This window comes from Enoplosus armatus, chromosome 4, assembly GCF_043641665.1.
Source record: "Enoplosus armatus isolate fEnoArm2 chromosome 4, fEnoArm2.hap1, whole genome shotgun sequence".
Classification (NCBI taxonomy): Eukaryota; Metazoa; Chordata; class Actinopteri; order Centrarchiformes; family Enoplosidae; genus Enoplosus; species Enoplosus armatus.
Window position 1 is genome coordinate 7,784,008 of NC_092183.1, and position 15,038 is coordinate 7,799,045.

Here is a 15,038-nt window from a genome sequence, read left to right on the forward strand (position 1 = left end):
CCCCCTCAAATGGTGGATAAACAATGTACCTGAACTAAATAGCAGGCAGTGATAGAGGCATTTGCCAGGGAGATGGACACAAACTAGCGACGATGGGGTGAGAAGAGGTAGGTGAAAGTGGATTTGAGGTTTTTGAGGCTGGCCCTACAAAGAATCCGCCAGTCATAACTGAGGGGCCCAAAGCGTGTGATTATTAATTACTGATGGCTTCCCAGCCTTTGAAAATCAGGGGGCCGCAGACATCAGATGTGTGGAAGAGGCAGAGGAGCGAAAGGCCTGTCATTACCATCACAGAAACAATGTTCGAATTTGGCTGTCATGCATTTTTGCCTAATTGACTGTTTTGATGCAGGTTTTTTTCTTCTTCTCCATTTTGTTTTTGAGGGGGCACTGATACCCCCCACTCCCCAGTCTTGATGAGGAGAACTTGGTGGGCTTTTAGTTTTCACCCAGCAAGAACCTTCCGGAGGTTCTTTGATGACAAGAAAAGCCACTGGAGACCTCAGGGGCCTCATTGGCCTCCATTTATGTATCGGCACTATAACACTCCATTTCTGATTCCTGACAAGAAATGAGTGAGGAGGAAAAGTAACGTATGAAAGGCATACAGTGTGTGTAAGTGAATGTATGTGCTATATGGACTGTGTGTATGTCTGCAGGGTGGTCATTTTTTGTGTTTGTGAGGCTGCAATGAAAGGGGGAGGCCAGGGACCCACAAACCACATGAGGGGTCTCCTAATTTGCATAATTAACTGTTGACACTAACTGTGCTTAATGAAGGCCTATTGAAGTCATTGACCCTTTTACACAGCCAGCCCCTGGGAATGAGACAGAGGCTCCTCCAGCAAAGGTTAAAACAATGTGTCTGGTTAACTTCCGACAAACGCGCCGAAACGCCCCAAAGTCTCAAAGATTCATGCTCAATAGAAGAGGTTATGGCACAGAATGACCTGCGATTTCCCAGACCTGAAATACCACCAGATGTTTTGGCTTTGGTGTCTCATCCCTCATAATTGATTTTTGTTCTACAGAATTTGCCCAATCACTCAATTTACTGTGTAATATGCAAGCAGAACAGAATAGAGTTGTGTAACAATATGTGTCATTTTTGATCAGTACTCTCTTCCAAACAATCTTGAACATATTGTTTTCAGTAATATGGTCATGGTGAGAAAAGATTCTTGGCAATAGTGATTTCTATTAGTATGTAATCTGTCTTTTGAAAAAGTGTTCCTACATACAGTAAGAGGGAAGGTTTCAGTTGCCTTAATTGTCTCCTTGTTTTCTTTGTGTAGATCTTGTTTCATTTTTAAAACTAAACGCATCCAGCAGGAGATAGCACAGTATTTAATCTATTATGTTTTAAAGCAAACCAGTAAAAGCAATGCCAATGACATATTCCAGACTATTGTTAATATTTGCCAGAAGAGCATTTATGAAGTACTTATGGGTCAAGTATCCTCCTCCATGGTATAATTGTAGGTCTATAGCAGTATGGAACTAAAAAACATAGACTCTGGGATTATGCTTGAATTTATATGATATAGATAGTGTTGTTTGTGGGGAGCATGTTGTATTTGGGTTGCATGTGTAAGTTTATTATTAGAGAAGGGTGGCACCAGCCACTTTTTGGCCATTAAAATGCCAGAAATGAAGTGAAAGCCAACAGTGTGTAAACTAGAGGTGTGTGGTTAGAGAGGGCTGTGGCCTGTGCTTCTGTTGTGGAAAACACACTTAAACACTGTCAGACCACTTAGTATATGGCTGCGACCCCTTTATAGAGCCTTGTAAATAGGCTCATTCAATGCTTAGTATTTCTGTTAAAAAAGTAGTAAAATCTGAACTACATTTACACTATAGTACATGAATTTCAAGGATGATTCAGTGATGTGTAGTTATACAGGTAATCATCACTGTAAGACAACAATATAATGGACATTTCTCTATAATGCTCAACTCAGTAGACAAGGGTTAAATTGATCTGTTTGTTTTCATTTAACCACAAATATTCAGTAATACAAGGTCCCACACGTGAGGCATACTTTTTCACTGTAATGTCTCAGACCTCACACACCTGTTCACACCAAAGCATACCTTGGACACAGACTTTCTGAAGTGATCTTACATAGTATGGTGTGAATGTGTTTGTGTTCCTGACTACATTCATGAACTAGTCAATGTTTTGGGAGGGTAGCTCAACAGACCTCCCAAACACAATCCAATTCAAATGAATTGTGCTGGCTGAAGTGTAAAGCTGTAAAAGCCATATGCAAAAGTGTGTTTTTGCTGTTTAGTATCTGTCACAGTTTCCCATAGACAAAAGGAAATCTGCTCACAAGTGGTCACTCTGATGCATTTGAGACGCATTCTAGTGCCAGGTGTGAAATGGAATCTGTCTCAACTGGACACAGACACAATCCATCTGGACACAAGACACTGAAGAGGTCTTCCTGACCTGGGAGGACATACTGTAGCAGTTGCACACATGTAGAGATTCACCTAACTGTATAACTATAGGTCTCTGAAGCACCTGTGAAATATTATGGAAAGGATATGCACAATAAAAGAAGAATAGCACACATTTTGTAAGAATTACTTGAAGGAAGATTTTAAGACACCGCATACTTTAGTTGTAATAAGGAGACAAAAGTCATCTGTTACAGGAAGTTGTCAAACGTCAATGCACAGTAATTGTCATGTCTCTAGAATGTCCAGCTGTCTTTGATGTGTTATGACTAATTTCTTCTTATGCTGCTGAAACCACTTGGTGCTCCCTTAATGTCTAACAATACTCAAGGGTCATGACCCTTCTCTTCCTGAAAATGTCCCTCTGTTCTCCTCTTGACGTCACTGTTTGTAGTTCCTATTAATGGCTTTTCCATTTTGTTGGTCTTAAAAGCCTCTAGAGGCCTATCTACCATCACTGTTCAGCTTTAGCAGAACAGAGGGATTTTCTCTCCATGTCTATAGTTTGTCTTCGGTCACCAAAAAAAAGCTTTTCTCTTCTCCTCCCTCTTAATCTGCACACTTTGACGTGTTCAACAAGGTCATTGGGGATGTTATGAATGATCATTGTGGCCCGGCCTTGTTTGTATGATGTGATATGAGGAATAGTTAACTCTGTTAAAGAATCAAAGATTCAAAGTTTTTCCATATCCTGTGAGAATCTATTTGCATTGAAAAGGCTTTTCCAGTTTGCCCCCCACCCCACTCATCAACCTAATTCTCGGCTACTGCACAATGTATAAAAACAGATGTATTGTTCAGTTGGTCCCCATCAGGTTTTTTTTTGTCTCAGAGGGGCCTAGAAATAGTTGATGGGGAGGGTTCTTTCACATTTAATGACAATGTCCTTAAGCTTGAAACTTTCCCACACTTGTTTCAGGGAGAATGGGGGCCCTAAGATTTGTTTTTATCAAAAATTGTGTTAGTCGTCGATAGATGCTGTATGAAAATGTGCCATAACTGATGTAAGTGGGACAAGTGCCCTCCCTATCCACCCACCCTTTTTATGTCTATGAGATGGGGCGCCCCCCACCCCCCTTGGTTCTTGCACACTGGTTTCAGGGCCTTCAAAAGGGGGCCCCTCAAGCTTTGATCCTCAACATGGGTGCGGAAAAACATCTTTTTGCCCTACACTGTGCCCAGGAAACCAAAGTTTTTGCCGCCGCCGTATGCTAATGTAGCCAAGCTAATCACCCTTCCCAGATACAAGATTTATATACCATAATGGCGCCCAGTGGTACCCCCTTAACCCCTCAGTTCTGTGGCCCCCTTATCTACCCTCCGGATGTCCCATGGAGCAAAGGTGTCTTCTGTCTGTGAGTGCAGCTGCCTTGCCACCACCTCAGTCTCTTGCTTTCTTTTACAAAAAGAGGGTAACATGAAAACAGTCCTATGGGTGGGCCCCTTAATGCTGTCCCTCTCATTCTCTCCCTAATGTACTTTTCCAGTAAATGTCATGAAACACACAGGAGCTCCAAGGTAGGCTCCAGACAGATAAATGTGTCGGGGGAGGGGGGATGGGCTGTGTCCCCTCAGTCCCCTCAGCCCCCTCAGTATGTCTGGTGGATTACATTTCTCCTATTAATATTTTACCCATCAAACCCATTTCATGTTCTACGCATCATATGAGTGAGCTCCCTCAGTTTGAAAACACAACCTTGTTTATCCTTAACATAAGTTAAATTTTAAATTTCAATGGTGTTGGGGGACACAGAGCTTATGAACTTCGGTGATGAGGGGACATGTGTACATTTGTGAGAAACAAAGTGTAAGTAGAAAGCTATAGGAAAACACTGTTCAACCCTATTCTGTGCTGTGGCCCACTCCTGGCCCCTCTGAATAGGACAAATGTGGAGCCCGTGCAGTGCTGGCTGAACCCGCTAGAGCTCTTGGATCTGTCCCAGGTTCTCCTCAGGTGAACTCTAGTCCTGCTTGTTGAGAAGGAGGACATGTTCTTTCCAATAAAAGGGCAGTAACTTAAAAGAAAATCTATTTTTGTTCAACTAAAAATGGTGGTGTATGTGCTAACTGTTTTTGAAACTTTATTTGGAGATAATGAATGTGAAAAATTGAATTAAAATGTAGCTCGGGTATATATATATATATATATATATATATACATATATATTTATACACACTCAAAGCTGTGCGCCTGCATTTTTAATACAAGATTCAGAGAGAGAGTTATGGGTGCTTTAAAATCTTCAGAAGAGCAGATTTCGTTGTTGATAAACTCTAATAAAGATTTTCATTGTCCAGGAATGTTGACCATAGCACTTAAATATATTATGGGTAACCTGTTCTAGGATTTGCCTGGTGCAATACAGGAATATACTGTCATTGCATTACAAAATTAAATTCAAGTTATTGTTCAGGCATATAAAGGTCAAAGCCTTTGCAATGGCTTTAGGAATGGTGCACTTTGTATACTTTCTTTCTGTATGTGTGTGCTCATGTGAACCATAGCAGCGGGCACTTACTGCCACATCCAGATGGTGCTGGAAACAAACAGGGCTACGCTGTAGGACCCCTCAATAGAACCGTCTAGACTGGTCCCTGACCAGACAGATACAGCCTCCCATCAAATTAGCGTTTGTCAGATTTATGGTAATGGTCCGCAACAGTCTTCCTGTCAGTGACATCAAGATTTACAGCACTGACACCCATCCCCACCCCCCTGACACACAAATACACACATACACATATACACCATCCTCATCCTGAGCACTCCCTTTATCCCACTCCTACAAATTCACCCTCCCTTGCTCCATCCCTGTCCATCCTTCATTTCTTAGCCCCTGCTCATTGCTACTGAACACTGAGCCCGCCACAGGCCGTGTCTATGCAACTGGGAGGAGAACATGTGGAAGTGGTTGTGTGTGTTTGGCAGGGAGGTTAGTAAGAAGGCTGAGGCCATGAAGTCCCCCAGTCTCCTTCTCTAAAAGCAAAAAAAGACCCACTCGGGGTGGCAAAACCACCCAAGCCCCCTCTGCCTCCCTAACAATGGGTTGTGTCAGGGTTTCCTGTTAATCCTCTGTGATGAAGCTGAGTGTTTTTGGGCTGACGGGTTGGGGAGGAGGGTGAGGTGGTGGTGCATAGAAGCTTGGGGGGGTGGGGGCGTGTTAGGTTGGTGTAGTTTGGCGCTGACACAGAGATACTGAGTGGACGAGAGTTTAGAGGGTGAGGAGCAGAGGAGAAGAAGAGATACATTATTAGTGGTGGTGGTGTAGTGCGAGTGGAGGACAGGCGGAGAGCCCCATGTATATGGATTAGCGTCGCCTCCCCTTTCATGTCGGCGTTTTTGGGTGGTAACCTGATCCCTCGGCCCTAGAACTAGTGAGCCCAGTGGGAAAGGCTCCCTGACAGATATCCCGTCCATTCTCAGCCCAAATGTTTTTCCAAGGCTGCTCCTCTGCCTTTGATCTGGCCTCCTCCTCAACCACGCAGGGTCACAAGCTACCATGTCAGGCCAGATAGGAGAAGGCCAACACTGGAGGTGCTTACTGAAAAGGGGAAGAGTAGGGGGGGGTCACTCCAGTCTGTTGTTCAAAAATCGTGACCCATAGTCTAGACCTGTCTTGGTTGTCTCTTTAAAAAGTGGACTTAACGCTCCAGACGGTCAGTTGGTCACATCACCTCATTCAGTCGGATGCACCTCTGTTCCTAAGTTGCAGGCAGTACTCGTTTGTTTTTGGAACACTGTGTTCACTGTGATGAAACTGATTCTCGTGGGAATGTTTTGGTGTTTTAGGCAGTCTAGGTGTCCTCTCTCCTTATCGGAAATGCAATATGTTACTGTTTTGAGTTATTTGGTTTATTTTATTTGGTTCTTTTATTTATTTATTTATTTATTTCTTACTAGAAGATTAGAAGATGCTAATTCAGTTATAGTAACTGAATTTACGCAATCCATTGCTTCTCCCTTTGCAGTGCAATAGATGCAGTGTGTTCCAGCAGAAAGCTGGGGGGCGCTCTAACTTCACTCTATGATTTTCTGTGTGTGTGTGTGTGTGTGTGTGTGTGTTCCAGCTTGTCTCCTTGTCCAGACACCTTAGCGTCAGGGCAATAGTGTTCGAGCTCTGAAACGAGGGCCAGACAGACAGAAGTGGGATGAATGAATTGGGTAGCGGGGGTGATAGGAGAGAGGGAGAGAGGGAGAGAGAGAGAGAGAGAGAGAGAGAGCGAGAGAGCGAGAGAGCGGATGTTGCTTCAGAATAAGGGGATGATGTGCCTGCAAAACAGTGACAAGCAAATCAGCTTTAAAACAGGGCCTCCTCGTACACACACACAGACACGCAGGCATAATGTCGACTTCAGTAAGACACGGTCTACTTCACTATACGGGATGTTGAGCTGGTGCAGACAGGGTCATTTTATTATTGCTGTATGTCTGTCATTTTAGTCCAGTAGGTCTCTGTGATATTGTATTATTACATATTCAACATTCACTGCATCAAAAACATTCCACACAACTGGATGTGCGTTGTTGAGGCATGGAATGGGAGTGACGCGTATCCCCCAAATGTCCCAGTGTACTCTTTCAATGTGTGTGTGTGTGCGTGTGTAGGTGTCTGTGTTTGTACAGGGATCTATTTCTGATGCGGGGGTAATGAATGGCACCTGTTTAGTGTCCTTAGTTGGCCATCATTTTTGAAGTGCAGTAAATCTTGTATTTCATCACCCGCGGCTACAGTTGAAAACGTGTCACAGTGCTCACTGCCAAATCCGCATTTTGTTTGCTTGATCTTGCAATTAGGGTTTTAAAAAACTCATGCCTGTAGTGACAAGCATCGTGCCTCCAGTTATCATCTTGCCTGCACCCTCAGGGAGGAAAATGTGGCAGCGGTGGTGGTTAGAGGGCTGGTGGAGGAGGTGCTATCAAAACATCAGGAAGACTTGAGCAACTAAACGTCTTATATGTGTTATGTAGCAGAATAAAGGATGGTGGGTGGTGAGGTGTGGCGGGGACCCGGGCCTGAAGCTGTCTGTGGTTGGCACGGTTACAACTAAGCATGGGAAGAGTCCAGTGAGCAGGCTTGTGTGTCTAGCATGTCTCTCTCACCCCTTAACGAGAATGGCATGCAGTGCGCCCCACACACCCCCTTCCCTCACTGTACTGAACCACACTGTGTCCCACCGTGCACCCCCCATCCAGCTTCAAAGCGGCAAATAACAACAACAACTGAAGGGGGGAGAAGATGAATGAGGATGAATGAATGTGCCCCTTCCATCCCCCCTTTGCCCGCACACCCCTTCCCCCTCTTCTGCTCCCCTCTACCCTTCCTTCCATCCCTGACAGACTGCCTTCCTGCATGCCCTTTTCCGCTCCCGCCCTCCGCTTACCCCTGGTTTTGCAGGCCTGTGTTATGACTGTGGCCGGTGTGTATTACACACATATCTGTTAGCGCTGCTCCTCCGTCGGGACGCCCATATAAAGGACTGTCATTTCCAAAGGTCAGGAGTGAGCCCTGCGCACAAGTGTTGTCCCGACACTTGGTCTGGAAAAATAAAAACTGCCTGCTTGCCCGTCCGTGTCTGTCTATCTACGATGGGCTATGACTCTCAGGGGCAAGTGTCTCGGATGTCCTTTCCCTTTTGTCTTCCTCCTCTCTTCTTTCCTTTGCGAGGCTCACCGTTGTTGGGAAATCAAGATACCCAACTTGTGTAAATTGGCAGCCAAAGAGGAAGTCATGGTTTGCTTTTTGGTGTGCCTAGCCATTGGAAATGCCTGGAGGTAAATGTGATACTGCAGTTTTTAACAGCCGTTATAACACTCATTAGCACCATCGCTGGGCAGAGTGCAAACAGTTCAAGCATATCAGTTGATGTGTAACCTACCTTTTAAGAGGAAGTGTGCCACGCCACAGGCGTCTTGAGCAAGGACACGACCCATTGCATTAGTTTTTATTGTAAGTGCACGTGGTTTGTGTGTCAGAGGCTTATGCTAAACAAAGTGTACTGATAAATGAGGCTGGCTGTGGGTAGCCAGCACATTTACATCTTGGCAACAGATTTCCTTTAGCTATAGTTTCCAGATTAACAACCCCTTTTTGTTTGTATGTGGGCAAGATGCAAACCCAGTTCAGGTGACTTAGTCATAAGGCACTTACTCCCTATAAACCAGAGTACTATACATTTATTTTTTCATGCAGTTTTGTAGGAATGTTTGGTGAACTCTCTATCATTAATGATCACTGATAAACCATGCTCTCAATATTTCAATTACTTTTTCCATCAAAGTACCTTTGCAGGTCAACATTTTTCCCATAATTTTTGACCTACCACACACACTGTATATTCCGTCTGCTTGCTCCAGCACTCAAAACTATTTCATATTGTTTTTTATGGCTACACCGTTGGATGGAAAATTCATATGTCTTGTTCATCATTGTTGATACAATTCACTATGATCCAGCCTCACATATTTGGTATTTTTGAAAACGAATTTGTAATAACTCACCTGCTTTATGGTCCATGTAGTTAAATGTTAGTCCCTTCTAACTGTATTTCTGCTAAATTCATCTATTAAAGCAGTTGGTTTCGATAAGTGTATAATAAGATTGGATAATGTTAGCCAAACATCTGGATAGACACACTACTTTGTAATGATCCTAATGATCCCAAAATACTGCTAACCTTTTCTGGGCAAGACATTGGATTAATTATGTGGTTATCCTGAGTATTCCAGCAACAGCATTAGTTGATGCTGCACACATGTTTAGATGTTTTAGCACTTTGCAGAGAAACAGTACTTGTTCTATTACTATTAGCATGTATCTGTTCCTAAGCAGAAAATAAAAACGCACGTACAAGCAGCATATCATTCTTACAGATTTGGCAGTGAATATCAAAATACCCAGCCAGAGTATTTGTAGGCCATATGCTTCATGTATCCTTTGATGACCCCAATGTTGAGTAGTTATTTCACAACTGAAGCAAGGAGAAAACCACTCCATAGAAACTGTAAGCTTGTTGGGGTACCTCAACTTGGAACATGCTGTCATGCCACTGCCCATTTTCCTGTCCTGTTGTGTCTCAGCGGTAGCCAGAGAGTACGAGAGTGAAACACGAACTAGTCTGCTGTGGTGGTAGCGGCTTCCCTCTAACCCACATTTATTACCTCTAAAAATACAAAGTGGTTTTCTAAAAAGAGCCTGGCTCCTGTTGTGTCCAACTACGTCAGGTGAATTTGCAACACGATGGGTTATGACTCATTGACAGTTTTCCTCTACATTTTTCAACTCCAACTGAACACATCAGTATGTAATGGTTGAACCCTGTGCCTTGATATTTTTCCATTTATGTACTATCCAAATAACCATGGATACGTCATGTGTTAACTGTTTGCAAATCAACAGATGGTCACCTGAGGTCAGCAGGCTCCGTGGTGGTGTTAGTTAGGCATGTGTTGTGACTAGTACTGGTAATTATTTTCCTTTAATGCCTTTTTAACTCTGAATGTGGGCTCTCCCATCATTTACTCGAGGGTAAATACTATTAAGTTCTGCGTCTGTAGTGTTATGGAGCTGCCCTGACCTATCCTTACACAACGACTGGTAGACCAGCAGCAGTGTCTTCAGCTTCTGTTCTTGTGTGCTTGAGCTCTGGTCCGCTGCCAGGAGCTCCCAGTTATGTCACCCATTAAATGTCTTGACATCTTTTTCAAATTGGAGGCCAGGGGGTAGTTTTTTTCAGTCTTTCTGTCATACATCTTTTAAGGACACATTCATCTGACAAAATGCAGCCTGGCTATGTCTTCAGTGATATTTATATTCGGCAGTGTTTCGCATTTACATAAAGCCTAGCTAATCAGCTTTCACAACAACAGTGAGGTAATGTCTCGGCGGGTCTTTCAGGGAAGTACAATTAAAACATGTCCAATCCTATAAGAGGCAGCCAATCAATAAAGTCTAGGAATGGCAGACTTTTTATGGAGAGTGTTTTGGCAAGGAGTTGCAAGGTTTTTCTTAAAGATTTTAAAGCACAGGTGGCCTCATAGTAGTTAAATAGTAGCCCTAATAAACAAGGAAGTAAAGCTGACAGGCCTCCGTAGGCACATGTTTTTCTGTGTGACAGTGCATGTGAGAATATTTTTATAGCTCAATCACTTCCACCTTGTGTGAACGTACTGTAAATCACTCAAACAACATTTAGGGAACTGTTGACTGTGTATGATGAATTCAATTTCCAGTTTTAATCTCAGCTGTTTGTCTGGATGCCTTGAAGATTTATGGAGGTAGTCATCATAGGGCAGTCTCATTTGAGCTCTCGGGCTCAGTGACACAGCACACTGACTCTCAGATCCCTGAATGTGTGGTTGACAGGGGAGGGGCACGTCTCGAGGTAAGCAAAGGCCTTTGGACATATTTATTTTTCTCCCGTGAGCCTTTTGACCAAGCTCTCCTCGTCAATCTTGTGCTGTCAAAGAGGGCCAGAGGTGGGAGCTCCCGTCTCTCTCTCTCTCACAGGGGCCACTGTGTACTTAGGGATCCCAGGGTCAGGCCCTGGATGCTCCTTTGATAACTGTTGTGAAATCTGCACTGTACGTGGAGGTGGTGGGAGTTGTCTTGTCTGTCTGCTCCCACATAGCCAGTGAGACAGCAACTTTCTCTGTTGCCGCCTTTGTCATCTACACTTTTAATCATTTTATAAGGGGGTTAATAAATAACAATGATTCAACTCATAGCAACTTCATAGCTACTCTAATTCCATCTCTCCTCATCTCAACCCTTTGCTTCCTCTGAAAGATTAAGCTCAGGGCATTGACAGCTGACGGGCAGATTTCAGCTTCTACAGAAATCTTTACATGCAGCTTCAGGGAAGGTAGGTGGGGGGTTTGTGGCAACGGCAGAAGAGAGCAAGAAAGAGAATAGAATGACCTCATCAAACCAAGTTTTTACATGTGTTCCCCCATCTGACGCGCGTGTGTTTCTGATCTTACCGTTTTTCTGGAAGAGGAGAATGTTTCCTGTTTGAGCAGACCAGCGGGTTCACCAAGGAGTCGGGGGGTCGGGTTGCTCAGTCGACGTCTGGTTCTGTTGAAGCAGATTCCCCACATCTCCATCAAACGGCAGCTCTGTTTTGGCACGGCTCTGAAAACTGACCCTGGTGGTCACTGATGTCTGGGGGTATGTGGAAGAATTGAGGCTGCAACACACTTTGCTGCTCTCTTGTTCCCCTCCAGTTTGAAAGAAGCAGTGGTATCTCATAGCAATCGCTGCCACTCTGAAGAAAAGTCATTTTGCAAGACAAGAAGTGAGCTGCAGTTGAATTCAAAATTTCAATAGGAATTCTTTTTGTCTTTCACTAAACCTGAATCTTGAACATTTGCCAGAGATTACTTGAACGTTGACAGAATATTTGTTTATCCTCTCGTTTGTTTATATCTGCTTCTCCACTAAGGTATACATTTTTAATGGCATGCCCAAGCACACCTGGAGAATGTGCGCACAGATGTGCAGCAGTTCATGTACACTTGTGCGTGTGTTTTCCTTCCTGTCAGAGTCTTTGATTGAACAGAGTTGCAGTCTGTTGAACAGGTCGTCCCCTGACAAGAGCAGTAAGCAATCTTGTGTTGATGTTCTTCGACCTGAAATGTGATATAGTAGATGGGAGAGAGAGTGTATGTGTGTCTGCCCTGCCTTGTCCAGACTGGTTCCTGTCTTGCTAATAAAAGAGATCTCTTTTTAGTTTTGGATACTGATCTCTCCACACAAGTTTAAAGATCTCATTCACGGTTCACACCGCATTTGCCCCTTAATGTCTCACAGCAGGCCCTCAGTCCCAGGCCGTGATTCATGGAGTGACAGGTCTGCCTCTGGCCGCCATAAGGGCCCAGTCAGACAGGGTCCACACACACAGACACTGCAGACAAAAACATGTTGCGCCAATGCTTACATGCATGCATCTTACACTCCTATTCCTTTTGACGTCTTTTTTTCTTTGTATTCATGATTTCATTTAATCATAAAACTGGAACATCTTGTGTTTTTTTGTCTTTGTCATTGCGCATTCCTTTTTTTTTTTTAATACTTTCTGGTGGAACATGGTTAAACATTTTGCTCCTCTTACATCAGCTGACAATCTGGAAGTTTTTCATGGACCAGACCCAGTTTTTGACATGTAGTAGTGTTTCCTGCTTCATCATATGAAGACAGCTGTAAAGCCCATGAGAGTCTCTTTGCAGAGTTAGAGAGGCACTCAGAGTTTGTTCCAAGAATATTCACTTGTTGTGTTTCCAAATGCACAATCTTAATCACTGCTCTGTCCCCGTTGCATTTGGTCTGATTTCCAATGCATTCGTTGTTTTATTTGTTTCATTTGTTTTAGTGTTTCCGGGCACTGTGCTGTAAAGGACCCCCGCCTCCAAGACCAGAGTACGATGTGGTGTGCATTGGCCTGACAGGTGCTGGAAAGACCAGCCTGCTCTCACGCCTCTGTAGTGAGGGCAGCGACGGCATTGTACCTACAACAGGTATGTGCATATAACATATGGATCAGTAGGAAAGATTGCCTTTTTTCAGAGTAAAGATGTGCGTACTTCAATAAAAGCACGTACCCTCCACACGTATACCCATCTCCCTTCCCTCACATGTGTTCTTGCAAGCTTTCCAAGCTTCTGAAATGCCTTCAGGTTTCAAGAACATATTGTCCTCTGGATTAGAATCACAGATAGATAATACTATCCAGGTATTGCAGCTCTCCAATAGGGGGAAGCATGTCTTCAGTATGTCTTCCAAAGTCCCAGTACTCATGCCAGAAACACTCTGCTGTATCTCACCAGCCAATACACAGCTTCTTTCTTCTAGTCAAGTGGGAGGCTGGTGTTAAGTATGTCCAGAAGAGAAGGCTTTAGGGTTAGTACATCATTCTCTTGATAGTCAACGCTCTGCTTTCCATATACGCAATGCAATCCCTCAAGGACACTGACATTCCTCTTTCCTCTCCTGGCTTTGTCAGCAGTCAGCTTTGAGCTGTTGCAGAAGTCCCATTTTAGATTTAGTCATTGTGCACTTTCACCAGTAGAAGCTAAATATAAAGTAATTCCCAAATGCCTGTAACCGTTAGTGTGTATGTCTCTGTGACAGGGGGTGGTTCAAGGGAGTGAACACCTGTCTATGACTGCCGCTGAGTAGGCCTTGATAGATACAATATGTCGATTACTTACCTTTAGAAGAGAATTATTTTAGTGTACTTCTCTGAAATGAGATTTAGCTGTCGGCACTGTCTGCGTCTGCCAAGCTCTACAGAGGAAAGATCATGAAGAACAATGAGGAGGAAGTCTCCTGTGGTTCCCCCCACTTCTTACTTCATGATTTTGCACTGTTGTAATGTACTTAAAAACCACATTTAGCAGTTAATTCAGATGTTTGGAGAATCGTAATCAGTTGTCTATCCCATCTCTCCTCCTGTTTGTGAATGTTTCCAGGAAAGGAATTCCCACCCAGACAATTTAGCATAATTTGAGCAACATTAAATCTTTTCCTTCAGTGGTTTTCTTTACCATTTCCCACCGTATGCAACCGCAGAAACAAACCTCATAATACATGGTAGCACTTTAGACATTAGTTCTATGCTCCACAAACTCCAACATAGAACAAAACAATTCCCTGTTTAGCTTTTCTTGTTTTTCTGTTTTGCTAACCCGGACCACACAAAGTGTTATTTTCCTTTGTTTTTACAACACAAATATCTTGTCAGTCCTCTTTTTGTTCACCAGCTGGTGGTTTGGAAAAGGTACATCAAATATCCTGGGGTAACCCTAGCCATTTACTCACTATTGAAAGGCAATCCAGCCAACATTCCTAAAAGCTGACTCTCATCACTTCTAACATGTGCCATCCACACACACACACACACACACACACACAAGCTCACGATTTCTTTATGTCATTACAATAATGGATTTTCATTTTTCTCCTCCCAGGGTTCAGCATCAAAGCAGTGCCATTTCCAAATGCCATCTTGAATGTAAAAGAACTTGGAGGTAAGAAACGCATGCCCAGCCTTTTGTCTGTAAAGCTTTCAGAATATAATTTGTCAATTTCCTCTTTTGTCACATAAAACCCACAGTTTGAATCTGAGTGAATCTGTGTTCGGTGAAATAGAGTGGCCCCACAGTGACCTTTTTCTTGTGAGCCAACCCAGACGTTAGCAGGATCATTGGCTGCAGCCCGACACTAACTTCAGTGGGTATCTGAATGTGGATTGGAAAACTGCATTAAAAAACCCAATGCAGCAAAACAACAACCACCATTTTAAATTTACAATGGAAGATTTGTTTGAAAGCAATTGCAAGTAGAGAATATAGTTTCTTTCCAGCTTAACATATTAGGATATGAAAAAGAAGTTTTAGTGTTTTATGTAATTTTGCATTATGAAATCAAATCCATATTAAAGCAACTACAAGGAACTTTCCCTTTGTAGCTTTTTATTTTGTCAATTATTTCCTTTTTACTCTTTGCTGATCCTGCCCCAGTATCAGCCATAACCACAAAATATAACTTGGAAAAATAAAATTATCTAAAGAAAAA

At 43.2% G+C, this 15,038-nt stretch overlaps 1 protein-coding gene across 2 annotated transcripts in view; it reads left to right on the top strand.

Moving 5' to 3' along the window:
- Window positions 1–15,038, top strand: part of LOC139284149 (ADP-ribosylation factor-like protein 15) — a 96,019-nt gene that overhangs the window by 23,072 nt on the left and 57,909 nt on the right. For both annotated transcript variants that reach the window (XM_070904334.1, XM_070904333.1), the window contains exons 2-3: window positions 12,835–12,979; window positions 14,432–14,491. In XM_070904334.1, coding sequence (XP_070760435.1) covers window positions 12,835–12,979; window positions 14,432–14,491 — 205 coding nt within the window. The remainder of the gene's footprint in view (window positions 1–12,834; window positions 12,980–14,431; window positions 14,492–15,038) is intronic.